This window comes from Leptonotus elevatus, chromosome 9 (genome assembly GCF_054856555.1).
Source record: "Leptonotus elevatus isolate MCC_2025b chromosome 9, RoL_Lele_1.0, whole genome shotgun sequence".
In the NCBI taxonomy this organism is placed as follows: Eukaryota; Metazoa; Chordata; class Actinopteri; order Syngnathiformes; family Syngnathidae; genus Leptonotus; species Leptonotus elevatus.
Genome location: NC_141247.1, coordinates 5250228 through 5267648, shown reverse-complemented (window position 1 = coordinate 5267648; position 17421 = coordinate 5250228). Strand labels below are relative to the sequence as shown.

The window sequence follows — 17421 nt, the reverse complement described above, 5'->3', positions numbered from 1 at the left end:
ATTTAATATTAAAATTAATAATAAAAAAAATACCCCCACATTTTTCAGATCGCGCCCTTGCCTGGCTATACAGCATGCCCACTCCAAAAGGTCACCGCTCGCCACTGCTTTCTACCCCACAGCCATAACACTCAACAACAAACTCAAACACATGACATGAGAACGTGTTAATGTGCAATATCTGACGAATATCTGATGATGGCCCATGCATGCTGTGTGAAAAATTATGTAGTACTTTTTTTGTCTTATTCTTTAATTGTTATTATTTATTAGATCGTGCCCTGTTACTGTGAAGTTACCTTAATACCGCTGTACAGTTTTGTACAATGACAATAATGTATCTTTACCTTTTTAAAGCCAAATTGAAGAAATGATCAAAAGAGCTACAAAAACATTTCATAATATAAATATTCTGTACAGTACAGATGCTTACAGAGTTCATATTCGGAATATAGTAGTTAAGGGACAGCAAGTGTTACTGCCTCTCGCTCTATAAATACAGAGCAGCAAGAAAAACGTAATTTGTACTCATGCATTCAAGCCAAACTTCGCCTGCTCTTTTTTTTTTTCTTTCTAACAAATGCTACAACTTACCGCAGGCAGGTTTGTTATAACTGTCCCCGAGTGCATTAGCAATGAACTAGTTTGGCTTAGAGCTACAGCTAAAACATCACCACCATCACCCGCCTATTTGAATAAGAAATGCTGAAATTCAGATGCTTTACTAGATGCTTTATTATTTATAGACGAGATATTTTTTTAATGTAAGCCTAACGTATATAATACTGAAACATTTATGTATCATACAGATTCATTTATTGATTGTGTTTGTTTAACAATACGTTGGAAGAAGACCATGAAAAATAAATCTTAATCGCAATATTGAGGAAAACATAAATCACAGATTGATTACAGATTACAGTATTTCCATCCATCAACGTTTTATATCAATACATTATCTTGTTCAGTCATGGGTATGCTGGAGCCTATCCCAGCTGACAGGAATAGGCATCTGACCATTTGACCTGGACTGGTCAACAGCCAATCCCTGGGCACATATAGAGAGGCAACTACAATATTTCCCCTTATATTCACACAGTCAATGAACGAGACCTGAGCCACGTTACCTGCATGGTCAGGCGAGTGAAGCGACACACCATCAGTAGTTATACTGTATTTCTTTAAATACATTTTCAAAATAAGGCTGCTAAAGTCTTTCCGACATCAGCATTTATGAATCAAATGACGTCTCAACACTGAGGATTTCTTGAGCTACTGCACGGCTTATTGAGAGAATGTTGCCTTGAACATGACCGGAAGCAACTATTTATAATCTGAAGGAAAACGTCCCAGGTTTGTTTTTTTTTTTGTTTTTTTTCTGGTACAATAAAAACTTATGCTACCACAAATGTAAACGCTCTTCACAATTAATGTTCATATAAATTTTAAGTCAAACCGTTTTTTCAAGATATGTACTTTTGTTTTCCACTGTTCGGTCCTAAAAAAGTCTGACACTATTGGTGCCTTTAATATTGTACATACTTAATGTCACAACAATGTGTGCTGATTTATTAGCAAAAGACATGCCTATGAAGAATTTTTTTTAAATAACAAAACATTTTGCATTCAAGAACAAGGATTTCGGACTGCTGCAACAAAGAAGTGACTACAGCTGAAAGCGTAAATCTCCCACTCTGACTAATCATGAAACTGAAGACAAAGGAGCAGAACACAGGAGCAGGCCGGCGTAGGACGAATGATACTGATACTGAAACAACCTGCTCACAGACGCAGGCCAACTATACACCCACACAAGCTATAATTCAGTGGCACTCAATGAAAGGGGGGGAAGAAGATTCAATTTACAACTCTAAACACAACATACCCAGTCGGTCAAACAATAATGTCCAAATATGTACATTTTATGGGCATACTATTACTATACACCATGTTTAGTAATAGTATGTCTGCACATCCATGGTAGATGCTTTATTGACATCAAGGGAAATTCTTTGTGTAGCAGGACTTGCATTGTATGTGAGTGAGTGCTCAACATAAATGTGTACAACCTAACGGATTGGTTAGAAAACCTTGAGTTTCCTTTCAGAATCAATATTTGCTATGTGGACTACGAACACATTCACTTCAAAGGATCTTTGTGCAGTTTGTCACATTTTTACTCGGTACTGCCACCTCTGGACCAAAGCGTAACTGCAGCATCTGTGTCAGTACGTGCACAAGAGTAAGTGTACTACGGCACATGTCCGCTACTCCGTGGGGATGCGCGTGACGTCACCCTCCACCTCTCCACCCCTCCATTCACCAAAGAAAGAAAGAAAGAAAGAAAGAAAGAAAGACAGAAAGAAAGAAAGAAAGAATGAAAGAAAGAAAGAAAGAAAGAAAGAAAGAAGCTGATAGATGCAGTCAGAGTAAATCAGTCAGGGCTCTTCGTACTCATCTGAGCATTGGTGGAGCATGTATGCTGTAGAAATACCTTTTTAAATGGCACAATGAAAGAACTATTATGTCAAGTTGGAAGACGGATAAATATATAACCAAACTTATGGTATTTGTGATTCAGGAGAAACCAAAGTGGATATCATGCTGAAAATGTGTAATGTTAGTACTGAATGAGTTTTTGAAACAAAATTACTTGGAGTGATGATGGATGATAAATTAACACAGAAACATCATATGAATTACATCAAAGATACATTTTCCTTTTTTTTTTTTTTTTTTTTCTTAAGAGCTCAGTATTGTTCATTCGGAAATGTCATCATCATTGCTCTTTTTTTTTTTTTTTTTTTAATATATATATATATATATATATATATATATATACATATATATATATATTTTTTTTTGTGTGTGTGGGTGAGTATGTGTATGTGCGTGCGTGCGTGCGTGCGTGTATTTGTTAGCTCACCAGAAAACCTATTAGAAAAAAATCGCATACCGTTCACCTAAACCGAACACCAGGAGACCCGAGGGGACCGAAGAAAACCAAGGAAGGTGAAATCCAGCACCGACCAGACACCCCCCCCCCAGAACTCCTCCCCAGCCCAAGAAACATCCAGACCCCAACAAATCCAAAAAACATAAAATCAGGGAGGCCTCAAGAGACCAAAGGAGAGACCGAGAAAAGGAAGGAAGGACAGACGAAGCCGCGTGAGATCCGCAGACACCAGCCTCCACCGATTCAATAACCTGAGGAGGAAACAGATTGTGTCTGAGTTTCGGTAGATGCTGGTGTGGTGGATCTGGCATGCATGAAAATCTCCACCAAAGAGGGGAGCCGTCGACCCCCGCCGGAACAGAGCAAGCGCAACACCTCAGGGCCCCCCAGGCCGCGGCAGCGCCAAAGGACGACCCCCGGGCCCCGCCAGGGCCACCGGCCGGAGAGCAAACCCAGGAGCAAGAGCGCCCCCCGCCCCAACACGGCCCGCGCCCCCGGCCCAACGCAGCAGGACGGGGCACTGCAGGCCCACCAGGCACCCCACCGGCCCCCAACCTCCGCCCCCCCCACGACCCCCCGCCCCCCATCCACCCCCGCCACCCACCCCAACCCAGCCCCAGCCGCCCCCAATCCCCCAGACACCCCCCACCCCCAGCACCCCCCACCCCGCAACCCCCACCACCGCCCCCCCCAACAAAGCCGCCCCCCCCGACCCCACCCCGACCAACCGGCAGCCCCCCAACCCCCGACCCCCAGCCCCCGGGGACCACCCGCACCCAGGCACCGGCGCCGAAGAGGGGCCGGACAGCGGAGCGGAGAGGGCAGCCGCGCCCACCCCACCCCCCGCCGTGTGGAAGGACGGAACACCGGGGGCAGAAGGGGGAGATGGGGGCACTGGAGGGCGGCCGACACCCCCGAACCCCAGGCCCAGCGGGGGAAGGCCCCGGTCGTCACCCCAGCGTTCTTTGTGAAAATTAACCCCTGTTACTGAGTCCGCCAGCTCGCGGACTGGCGAACTCTACCCCTAAACCGTGAATGTGACCCCACCCAGTGTATATACAAGTGTGTGTGTGTGGTGCATTAAAATTAGGAGCAGGTGAACCGGAGCCGATGGAAATGATATTCCCACGCTCCGATCCACCCGCCACCCAAGCATGTTGCTGAGTGTATGTGGTGCATTAAAAAAAAATAGATAGGGCGGGGTGGCGACACGGACAGGGGACCGCAGCACTGCTCTATACTGCGGCCCCCAACCGATGGCACCCCCACAAGCCCCCCCCCCACCCACAAGTTGTGTGGTGTATTAAAATTGGAGGGGAGTTGTAGGGTGAAGACGGTGTTTCCACCCTACCCCACCCCCCAAAGTGTGTTATGTGCCCTATATGTCTATAAAAGTGTATTGTGCAAACCTAGTGTAGTGAGTTAAGAGGTGTGACCAGCGGGGCCCTCCCCAACCGGGCGGGGGCAGGAGGCGCACCGGCCCACCAAGCCCCCACCCACCCCACCAGGACCCCGGCGGGCATATGGGACCCGTCCGGCGGGGCGATAGGGCTCGCCCCCCGGATACTGGGTCCCGCCCGAGGTGTCAGGACGCCCACCGGAGCGGGGCGGGCACGACACCAAACCCCAGCCACCCCCGCCGGCCCCCATAGCACCGAGACCCGGGCCATGGATGGAGCCCCCGGCCCAGGGGAGGGGAAGGAAGGCGTACCGGGGAAGGGGAAGGGAGGAGGGAAGGGGACGACAAGAAGGGCAGGGGGCAGCGGCAGGGACGCAAGGAGAGGGGGAGAGGAGGAGGAAGGGCGACGAGGGAGAGGGGACAGGGAGGCGGAGGACGGGCGGGGAGAGGCGAGGAGGGAGAGGCAGCAAGGGGGAGGAAGGGGGAGGGGAGAGGGAACCACCGGGCACCCCGGCGGCCCACAGGCCCCGAACCGCGTCGCCGGGCCCAGAGCGACGGACCGCGCCGGAACGGCGCCGCCCCCGACACCAGGGAAAGCCCCGCAACGCAGCACCCCCCAAGAGACCCAGGGAACGGCCAAGACGCAGCCGCCACCCAGCAGCCAACAGAGGGGCAGACCCGCCCACTCCCCGCCAGGGGGGACAGCACCCACAGAATTAACCCACTGGCATGCCGTGAATCCGAATATCAACCCCTGGTGCCCATCGGAGGTGAATCCGCTCGATCCCGCTGGCAGCAGCCGGGTTCCTGACTATAGAAACACAACCATTAGTTACAAATTGCCTAATACAGAAACATCAATGCAAGTTATAACGCTGCTGTGGCTCTCGCTAACAGGCAGAATTAAAATCCAAGTTTAGGTTAAAAAATTCTATATACGTAGACCATGTTTCTTTAAATTTTGATATTTGGTTTTTATTTGAGGCAGATATTTTTTCCATTAAAATATGATTTATGAGGAGGTTAGACCATTGGTCGATATTCAAAGTTTGTTTATTTTTCCAGTTAACAAGAATTGTTTTTTTTGCGATAGTAAGGGCTACAAGTATAGATTGAAATTGTTTATGTGGTAAGTCAATTGTTGTTAAGTCACCTAGCAAACACAAGTTTGGAGAGAACGGTATCCTACAGTCCAAGACAGCGGAAAGTTTTTCTAAGACTTTAGTCCAGAAACACATAACCGGAGTACATAACCATAAAGCATGAAAATAAGTGTCTGTAGTGTTTTGTAAACACTGGAGACAAATGTCGGAGTCTGAGAGTCCCATTTTCTTCATCATATATTGAGTAATGTATGTTCTGTGAATAATTTTATATTGGATAAGTTGTAAATTTGTGTGTTTTGTCATTTTAAAAACATTTTCACAAACTTGAATCCAAAAGACAGATTCCGGAGCTATAGACAAGTCTGTTTCCCATTTTGAGATGGGTAAAGACGTTTTATCAGTATATGAAAGTAACTTATATATTTTTGAGAGTTTTTTTGTTGTTGTCGGAGAAAGCTTGATAATATCTTTAGCTAAAACAGGCGGTTGGAGCGTACCCTGGAGTGTTGGAATTTGTTTCTTTATCATACTTTTAACTTGCAAATAATGTAAAAAGTTTCCGTTTTTTATTTTATATTTTTGGAGCAAGGATGTATATGATATAAACATATTATCTGAGAAGAGATGGTGGAGATGTGTAATTCCTTTCTGCTCCCACACATTCAAATAAAACGATTGGTTGTTAATTTGAAAGTCGGGGTTATGCCATAGGGGAGAAAGCCCGCTGGGCTCCACTTGGGCTTTTGTCATTTCTAGTGCCTTCCACCAGGCAGTCAGGGTGGCGGAAATCATTGGATTTTTAAAGCAGTTATGGCGCTTAATCGATGTTGTAATAAAGAGTAAATCTAGGAGTCTGAGGTTATTACAATCCTTCTGTTCTAGTTCCAGCCAACAGTTAGTATCTCTCTTGGGTTGTGCCCATAAAATAATATATTGTAGCTGGTTGGCTATATAATAGTGCATAAAATTTGGTGCCTCTAGACCTCCTTTGGATTTATTTTTCTGAAGAGTAGATAGACTAATCTTTGCTTCTTTTTTTTTTCCAGTAAAATTTTGTAACGGCTGAGTCCAACAACTGGAACCAGTTAGCCGTAGGTTTAAATGGAATCATTGAGAAAAAATAGTTTATTTTGGGTAAAACTTTCATTTTAATAGTGGCTATTCGTCCTATTAGAGAAATAGGAAGATTATTCCAGCGCTCCAAGTCACTATAAATGCTATCCAGAAGTGGAGTGAAATTTAAATTAACTAAATCAGTTAATTTAGGTGAGATTTTTATGCCTAAGTATTTTAAATTACCTATAGGAAATGAGTAGTATGGGTCCTGGCTTGCAGGGTTCCATGAATTTTCTGTAATAGGTAGAAGTGTTGATTTTGTCCAGTTAATAGAATAGTCTGATAACTGTGAGAATTTAGTTATTAAGTTAAATACTTCCCCTAATGAAATAGCAGGCTTTTCTAAATAAAGTAAAATATCATCGGCATATAGATTAATTTTATGTTCTGTTACCCCAGAGTGAATTCCTTGAATCATTCTTTCCTGGCGTATGGCTAATGCAAGCGGTTCAATAAATATTGCAAATAATAAAGGCGACAGTGGGCATCCCTGTCTTGTGCCTCTCTGTAGAGTAAAACTCTTAGATATAATCCCATTAGTAGTAACAGTAGCTTTAGGAGAATCATATAATACTGACACCCAGTGAATAAATGACTTCCCAAAGCCAAATTTATTTAAAACAGCAAAGAGGAAGGACCAGTTAACTTTATCAAAAGCTTTTTCTGCATCCAATGATATAATAACTGCCTTTTTATCATGCCGCTGTGACATACTAATAAGGTTAAAGAGCCTTCTAATATTATTAGTAGAGTGACGCTCTTTAATAAAGCCTGTTTGGTCGCTATGAATGATTGTCGGGATTACTGTTTCTAATCTAGATGTAAAAGCCTTAGTGATAATTTTAATATCAGTGTTAATTAGTGAAATCGGACGGTAACTTGATGGAAGGGTGGGGTCTTTTTCTGGCTTTAATAAAAGTTTAATTGCTGCTGTATTCATGTGTGGGCGTATGTGACCATTAGTTTTAATTTCTGTTACTACTCTTAAGAATAGTGGAGCAAGCATTGACCAGAAGTGCTTTAAAAATATAGCCGGATAACCATCCGGGCCGGGTGCTTTGCCATTTGGCATACTATCTAGAGCACTGTACAACTCGTTTATAGTAAGTGGTGCATCTAACATATCTTTATATTCAGTAGTTACCTGAGGTATACTTAAGCTACTGAGGAATGCCTCAATATGCTCTGGGTTAGGTTTATTAGTTTCTGAGTATAAGTTGTGATAATAATTATAAAAAATTTGATTAATTTCTTCTGGTGATTGTGTACATTCACCAGTTGTACCTTTAATAGCCGTTATAAGCGATTTTTCCCGATTACGTTGAAGTTGGTTTGCAAGAAATTTACCTGATTTGTTATTATATTCAAAGTTGTTGTATCTCAATTGTTGTATTATAAACTCTGTCTTTTTAGTTAACATATCGTCTAACTGTATTTTTGTATTTTGTAAGTCAGTCCATATTTGGTTATTTGGGTTTATTGCGTACTCATCCGTCAGTTGTTTAATTTTATCTTCCAAGTCTTTTTCTAATTTTTGATCCTGTTTCTTTTTATAAGATGAATATGATATAATTTTACCTCTAATTACTGCTTTCCCGGCTTCCCAGAGAAGAGCTGGAGATAGGTCTGGAGAGTCATTTATTTCCAAAAAGTCTGCCCATTCTTTTCTTATAATTTTGTCAAATTCTGCGTCGTTTAGTAGTGAGATGTTAAAACGCCATGTAGGTGGTGGTTTAAAGGTATAATCAACTTGTAGGGAAAGGGAGACTGGTGCATGGTCGCTAATAATAATAGGATGTATTTTTGTAACGGTTATATCAGCAATAGAATTATTTGTAAGAAAAAAATCAATTCTTGAAAAGGACCGGTGCACAGCGGAAAAGAAGGTAAATTCCTTCTTATTTGGGTTTTTAAGTCTCCAGCTGTCGACGAGGCCAAAGTCATCCATATATTCCCCTATTACTTTTGTGGATTGTGATCGCCTTATACATGTTGTTTTATTAGAACGATCTATTAATGGATTTAAGGTTGTGTTAAAGTCTCCTCCAATAATAATAGTAGAGTTCGCTGCTAATTCAAACAGCTTAGAGAAAAATTCATGGAAAAAAGCCGGATCATCATTATTAGGGGCATATAAATTACCGAATGTATATATTTTATTAAATATAGTCACCTGAATAATAATGTATCGGCCCTCTGGGTCTGTTATTGTATTATTTAGAGTAAAGAGTAAATTCTTATGTATGAGTATACAGACTCCCCTTTGTCTACTGTTATAAGGGGCAGAGTACGCTTGGCTAAAATTTTTATCAATAAGTAATTTTTCTTCAGATTTTTGTAGGTGGGTTTCTTGTAGGAGGCAAATATCTGCTTTTAATTTTAAGAGATGGTCTAAAGTTTTTATTCTTTTTGCCTGTGAGCGAGCGCCACAAACATTCCAGGAAACCAGAACTAATTTATGCATACAAATAATATAAACACAGTCCTATGTATATATCTGTATAGGCCATTTGCTACCACTGGCATGTTATAGGATAGAATCAAAGTGGTTAGGTGATTTATATAGTTTGTATAAAATATGAGGTAACGTATAAGGTAACATGTAAGGTAATGTGTAAGGTAACGTGTAAGGTAACGTGTAAGGTAACGTGTAAGGTAACGTGTAAGGTAACGTGTAAGGTAACGTGTAAGGTAACGTGTAAGGTAACGTGTAAGTAAATAAAACAGTGCAAAAACGAGTAGGGCGGTGAAAGTGAAGGAAATTAACAGGGGATTAAACATAACAATACACCAGTAACCCCAGCGAGATTATTATTATTTTTTTTTATAAATATACTTTAGATATAGTTGTGTATTAATATTATATTTATAATATAGCCTAAACATAATAAGTATTCATGTTTTTGGTTTTATAACCACATATACAGTATATGTATACACCTAGTAATCAAACTAAGTTTAGTTCCACCAATGCTAATTAGAACAGCCAGGGAGTGGAATTGGGGTTCCGGAATAGTTGGCCATCGATATATAACTTATCAACGGCTATCGTAGTCCGTTTACCCTCCTGCCTATTTTGTTTCATTATAGGAAACAGTACCTTTCGCCGCTCATTGATCTCTCTCGGGAATTGATCATTCATTCCAAATGAGGTCCCTTTAAGCTCCCGTCCTTTACTTTTAACAAATAATTTCTGTTTAAAATGCTCAAACTTGGCAATAATAGGACGGGGTTTGTTGCCTCTACGGGCTCCAAGCCGATGTACCCGGTCAAAAGAGATGTTATTTACCGTCTCCTGAGGAATTTTTAATGAATTCGTCATAATTTTTTTTATCTCAACCTCTGGGTTATCAGAGGTATTCTCAGATATACCTGAGAATATTAAATTCTCCCGCATACTACGGGATTGTACATCTAAAACTGTTTCTTTTAGCGTTTTATTCTCTTTTTTCATAGTTTCCAGCTCGGCTGAAACAGCCGTGAGTGTAGAATGTAACTCGGCATTTTCCTGTTTAAGGACACTTACCTGCTGACTGATGAATTCCATGCTTACTTTTAATTCTTTGACGTCCTCGAGGATGAGGCCGAGGACGTCAAGTTTTTTATTTATGGACTCCAGCACACTGACCGAAACGTCCGTAGTGGTGGTGGTTAGGTCGTCCGTGTCCGTCGCTGAATCGTTTTTCCTTTTCTTCGAAGAAGGTTTCTTCGATGGTTTCTCGACGGAAGGATCCTCCATCGCGCAGCTGTAAAAATATCCGTCGATGAAACGTTCAAGGTCCTCCACGTTGGGTGGTATTTCAGATCTGCCGGATGAAAGAGAGAAGAGAAAAGGCAAGATATATGATGGTTAAATTTGGATTAGTTTAGTATAATAGAGCTAGTTCTATCTTAGCAGCAGGGCGCCGCCATGTTAGGGTTTCTGGTCTCGCTGTAGGTCTCGCGATAGTCACAGCATCTCGTGAGCGACTCCAGAATCAATATTTGCTATGTGGACTACGAACACATTCACTTTAAAGGATCTTTGTGCAGTTTGTCACATTTTTACTCGGTACTGCCACCTCTGGACCAAAGCGTAACTGCAGCATCTGTGTCAGTACGTGCACAAGAGTAAGTGTACTACGGCACATGTCCGCTACTCCGTGGGGATGCGCGTGACGTCACCCTCCACCTCTCCACCCCTCCATTCACCAAAGAAAGAAAGAAAGAAAGAAAGAAAGAAAGAAAGAAAGAAAGAAAGACAGAAAGAAAGAAAGAAAGAAAGAAAGAAAGAAAGAAAGAGAAAGAAAGAAAGAAAGAAAGAAGCTGATAGATGCAGTCAGAGTAAATCAGTCAGGGCTCTTCGTACTCATCTGAGCATTGGTGGAGCATGTATGCTGTAGAAATACCTTTTTAAATGGCACAATGAAAGAACTATTATGTCAAGTTGGAAGACGGATAAATATATAACCAAACTTATGGTATTTGTGATTCAGGAGAAACCAAAGTGGATATCATGCTGAAAATGTGTAATGTTAGTACTAAATGAGTTTTTGAAACAAAATTACTTGGAGTGATGATGGATGATAAATTAACACAGAAACATCATATGAATTACATCAAAGATACATTTTCCAATACAAGAGCAATATTGTATATTTGAGATATCTTTTAAATCACAAGGCCTTACATATCATTTATTTTATTCTTGTGTGGTTCTACTCAAAGCAACAATAGATGTTTGAAAAAAAGTTGTATTAATGAGACTTATCATTACACTCTTTTTGAATCAAATGTTAGGAAATTAAGAGACTTATATTATTACAACAAAAAATGTAAATAATGTTCAGAAAATCTTGATGACAGATTGATTGCATATGGAATTAATGCTGTAAATGCCTTTATTTTATTTTTTTAAGGAATTATAGCTAATGTTGCAGAGATGTTTGTGAGAATGAAAGCACATTTAACAGAGCGTGTTCACTTATTCAATGGACCTACTATTTAACTTTGTCTATGTATTCTTGTTGGATAATGGTGCAAAATCCAGATGTTATAATCTGCTACCAATCCGTGATTTAGATCACAAGAATGCATCCTTAATCTTGCTTTATATTTTGCTAGTGTCTCAGTAGCATGGTCTCAACTGCAAGGTAAATATAAGAAATATAAGAAAATACAATAAAGGTTGAAAACTGATGAAGTTGTTTCAGCTGTTCATTTGTACATTTAGGAGCCCAAAACTGTAAACCTTCAAAAACTTGATTCCACGCTATGTGAGCACCTGCTTTGAGTAGCTGCTCATTCTAGTAATTCAACAATACTTTACAAACAAAATAACAAAAGAACACCACTTGGCTATTGTTAAACAAAGTGCACATGTATCTAACACATAATTAGTACAGCTGTTGATCGAAGTCAGGCCAGAAAAATCATCACCTTTTACTGACGAAGCAATTTTTTTTATCCAGTCCAAACCTTTCTTTTAAAAGTAGCGCTTTACCCTGTATGTAGTTTTATTGAGTAACTTATTATTAAGTCCATAAATCCACCATATTTGATCTTATCCATGTGGGCTGGGCTGGGATTCACGTTTCCATTTCAGAATATTTTGAAGTGACTTCACTTAATTCAATATGAAGACGAAACTAGATACACAGTCGGAAAGCATGGCTGGGCCACATCCAATATGGCCGCCACGTCGACAGGCCTGCTGCCAACTAGATGTGGTGGCCATATTGGACGTGGCAAGCTGTGCTCAAACGCAAAAGCACTTGGAGTCGAAAAGGCAATGGTTTGTGCGCCCAAACCGGAAGTATGTCGTTTGAGGAACCCTCTTTGTCTTCACTAGTTGGATAACTACAATTATGAATTAATTACAATTAAAATTACATAGACATCTGAGTGCTACTAGTTAAGCTCTCGATATTAACTAGTAGATTTGTATCAAGTCACTACTACTAGTAATTCCTGTAGTAGCATGCACTCTCTTGTAAATGTGAACGTGTATTTATTGTTACTGGCTGTATGCTTTGAACACATGATGCTTGAGAATATTTTTTAACCCTATAAAGCCTGAATCATGAAATGTATGTGAGAAAATTCAGATTCTTTGTAAATAGAGTATTTATTGGTCCTTTTGAACAAACAAAAAAATCTTTTTTTTTAGGGCCATCTTGCAATGTCGCTGGAAAAGCCATTAGCCAGGTGATACTGCTCTCTACTGGATTATCCGTGCAATGCAGATCTGTGTCAGATCATATACGTCAGGGCTTTAATGGGAAAAAAAACATTATATTCATGAAATAGTAGAGTGCTGAAAATGTCTTGTATTTAATATGATATGTTTGACTTTATAGGGTTAAAAAATGTCTAGCTCTGTTAGTTTTGTGTTTGGGATAGAGATCAGGCCAGCGTAGCTTTGGGGTAATAGTGGAGGGATGGAGGAGGTCGGTGATGTATGGTGGGCCAAGGGCATGGATGGATTTATAAGTCATTTGGAGACGTTTAAAGACTGTCTTGATGGGGAGCCAGTCAAGGTGCAATTTGGGGTGTGGGTGATGCCTGGGGATGTCGGCAGCCTATCCTTACAAAGCAGACAATACAGTACTCCGTTGCAGGATTCCAGATGAGAAGGGATTCGAGCAAAGTGGCCCAACGTGCATGTATTTGGAAAGTGGTAGTAAGTCAGAGCACCTCAAGAAAACCCACATAAGTACGGGGAGTACATACAAGTCTTGACTGTGAGGCAGACATTCTGCCACTTCTTTACTATGCTGCTTTTAGTGAGGCCAGTGTTTGACAACATTTTGGATTTATCAAGAAATAAGGCAAATTGGAGTGTACTCAGCCACTTTGCTTTTTTTTTTTTTTTTTTACTGTATGCTATTACAGGGTACAACAACTAAATAATATAATTTTATATTTCCACTGCAGGTCAAAGGCCTTGTTTGATTTAAACCCTTTATAATAACTGTCTTAAAACCATTTAGTTGGTCATTACGTTTTCAGTTTTCCATTTTCCCTACATAATGGTCTATGCACCTCTAATTTAGAATGTTTTATCAGTCTATGCTTTCAATCCAATTGTGGTTTATCACCAGTTTCTTGTTGGTTCACTTTAATGGATTTATAGGGCAGGCAGATCATATCTGTCCATATGCATTGCAGTCACATAGATATGATTGATATGTTGGTTGCTATCCACAATTGCACCAGGTTTGATTCTGATATCCAAGATAAAAATAAATAAATAAAAACTGAATCATGTCAGTAATATTGTAAACCCAATGAAATGATGGCATGATGTGATTACAGATTGGGCTGCCTCTCCCATGCTTTTGGATTCTCGTTAAGATAGGAGGTCCAGTCAAGCCCATTGCCTAAAAGTTATTGCAACTTTTCTGTTATATTGCACCACATTTGATTTGGAGTGAATTGTTTTGTATCACATGTTTTCCGAAGTATTGTATCAAAATGTTGTAGCACACGCCACAATGAGAGACTCTTTCCAAAGAGACATCACCAGCTTTTGGCCGTACATGTACTGTATATTACATGATTTTCACTTATTTTAGGCAGGTCTGGGTCATGTGAACAGGGATCAATCTGACAGTGTTGTCTTCTGTACATAAAACATCAAAGAAAAAACCATAACCTGTTACTAGTAGAGAATCTCAGTGAATGTGATTGAAGACACAAAACACCCTGAGACACTTCTCAGTGGCAGAAAATGCTGCATTCATCACATTCTCGGGAATGAATCTCACATTAAGACATTGACAAGAACATACAAATTTAATGATCTGGATACACTTATGTAGGGATGGTCTTGTATCCGCAATGAATGTAGCCATTTATATCGACTGGTGACTGAATATTTGCCTTGCCGTATGCTGCAGGGGAGATCTGTTACCGACATACAATCACAAAAACATGTGATTTGTTTACTGGAATGAGTTTTCTGCAGCTTATATTACAAACGCACAGCCAGGAGACGCTGCAGCAGACGCTCAAAAGAGTTATTATACCGTCAGTGATGAGAGGAATCCACTTATAAGTGCTATACCTTACCTCCCTTCTACATGGCCTATTGATTGAATACACAGCCTCGTGTTATATACTAGCTTCCATTTCACACCAAGCGCTCCTCTGTTGAGTTACGTCCTCTCTTGGAATGTCTTGTGCTGCATGACAATAACCATGAAAGCATTATGTTCAAGTATACACACGTTGTACATGTTCACTCCTCAACATGCTTGTGTTTTGCTTTTTTCCAAAATGGCACACACGATCCATGCGTCTAGCACCATATTAGGAATTCCTGCATCAAACTGACAAAAGCTACAATCTTTGTTTCAGCATGCAGAATGGTGACTAGATTAATTTTGACAGGTCAAAATACAGCAAAGGTTCACGAATACAAGTATTGGGACAACTAGCCATGACTCCATGAAGAATTGAAAACTGACAAAAATACAGTCTTCTTTTTTAGTTATCCAATACTGTATACTGTTCTGTTGCACACTCTAAAAAGAGAATTGTTGAACCAACTTTAAATTGTTTTTGCTTCAATTGGTAACACACGATTCAATTAAGTCAATCCAAAGTGAATATATTACCGGTCATTAAACTTAATATATTCACTTGAATTTAGTTAATCCAAAGGTAATGTTGTAAAAACACAAAAAAAATAAAAAATCCACTGATTGCTTTAATATAGACATGACATTAGTCAAAAGCATCATCGAACATGTTGTACAACCATTCAAATATATCTTTAATTTGTCATTTAAAGATGATATCTTTCCATCAATAATGAAAACCACTTAAGTCATTCCTATTTATAAAAACGGAGATCGACATTTATTCACTAACTATAGACCAATATCACTTTAGCCACAGTTCTCAAAAATGTTTGAGAAACTTTTTTTCACATAGACTGGACACTTTCATCAAGAAACACAAGCTCTTAAGTGAAAATCAATATGGATTTAGAGAAAAACGATCAACCTTGATGGCAGTCATGGAACTTGTAGATGCTGTATAGATGACAAAGAATTTACTATTGGGATTTTTATAGATAAAAAAAAGGATTTGATAATATAGATCATAGTATATTATTGAATAAGTTAGAGAGATATGGCATAAGAGCATATAAAGGGAATATAGCATATAAAGGAATTAAAAGTTACCTAGATAACAGATATCAGTATTTGCAGTTTAACAACATACAATCAATTGATGATTTCTCACGGCGTTCCTCAAGGGTCAGTGCTTGGCCCTAAGTTATTTATATTATATATAAACAATATTTGCTGTGTCTCCGAAATACATAAAAGCGTTTTGTTTGCTGATGACACAACTCTCTATTGCTCTGGAGAAAATCTGAAACAGCTTCTGATTATGAAGGAGAATTAATTAAAAGCATAAAAAAATTGGTTTGACACCAACAAATTATCTCTAAATTTAAACAAAACAAAGTTGATAGTTTTTGGCACAATTAGAGTAGATTCTAATAAAATAGAAAGAGTGTATGAAAAAAATAATTCTTGGTGTAGTTTATCGATAAAAGATTAAGCTGGAAGTCAAACAAATACAATGTTAAAAGGAAAGTGTCCAAAATTATACGGATCCTTCACAAAACAAAGGATGTTTTGAATAAGAAGTCATTATATATATTATATTGCTCATTATAATTATCATATCTAACCTATTGTGTGGAAATATGGGGAAATATTCAGAAGCTGTTTGAAATCAGAAACAGTGACTATGATTTGAGGGGTATAAGTGTCGATAAAAAATTCCAAACAAGAACAAATATTAAGCTAAGGTGTGTTATAAGTATAAGTGCAGCTGTTTATGTGTAAGTTTGTGTTTGTTTGTTTTTCTTTTGTAAGGAGAAGGACTCGATACGTTTTTTTTACTTCTTCCTACTCTCTCTTGAACATATAAGCTGTGCTTAATGATGATCATGTATGTGAAAAAACAAAAATTTTCTTTTAAATCTTTTTATTTTAATTGTAGTATTTCTGTTGTTGGTTTATATGTTCCATAAACAAACAAACAAACAAACAATAAGCCAAAGCAAACTAACTGTATAACTGTAGTCTGATTACTTGTGAGTAACTAATGGAAGCATTTGAATTACAACTGTAGTTTGATTACTTGTGTGTTCACTCGTAATTAAGACAAGAAGCTAAAGTAGCCGAGCGTACTTCAAAATACGGAAAAGTCAGTTGTCAACTTGTCATCGTGCATTTTTTTTTTGAGTTTCCAACTTAAAAATGTGCCCTTTAGATAACATATCAGATTAAGTAAGCAGTACTTGATCATCTTTTACTGAAGAGGAAAAGCTATTTCATCTAAAGTAATATTGTTTGTTGGTTCAACATCATTCAAATAAGTTGTCACAACTAAAAAGGATTAATGGACACAGTTGCGTTGATTTAAAAAAAAAAAGGGCTAAATATGATAAATAAATATATATAGAGAGTGTAGCACCAATACACATAGTACCAGTACACGTATTACCAATACACATTTCCATCTCTATCCTTAATCAACCAAAAATGCTGCACATCCTTTTCATCAGTCTCACTCTCTTTTTTGAGCCAACCTGTGTAGATCTTTCTTAGCTTCTTTAATGTCCAACCTGGCATAAATGTCATTATATGCCTCTATTTCAGCCTTCGCCACCTCTGTCTTTGCTCTACGTTGCAACTTATTGCATTCTTGTCTGCTTTCCTGAGTATTCTCCATATGTCCCCCTTCTTCTAAGCTAACCCTTTTACTTGTGTGCATTCTTGCACTTTGCTTCCACCACCAAGGGCCCATTTCCGCCGCAGGAACTTCGGGGTAAATTT

The 17421-nt window shown here is 39.5% G+C and overlaps 1 protein-coding gene across 1 annotated transcript; it reads right to left on the bottom strand.

The window, feature by feature from the left end:
* Window positions 1–4270: 4270 nt before the first annotated feature.
* On the bottom strand, window positions 4271–17359 carry LOC147168059 (uncharacterized). The gene is made up of 4 exons (XM_086085540.1): window positions 17175–17359; window positions 12331–12415; window positions 10131–10268; window positions 4271–5166 (listed from the first exon to the last, which is right to left on the bottom strand). Exons 1-4 carry the CDS (start codon window positions 17357–17359, stop codon window positions 4366–4368), a joined length of 1209 nt encoding a protein of 402 aa, XP_085941666.1. The 3' UTR covers window positions 4271–4365.
* Window positions 17360–17421: the final 62 nt, after the last annotated feature.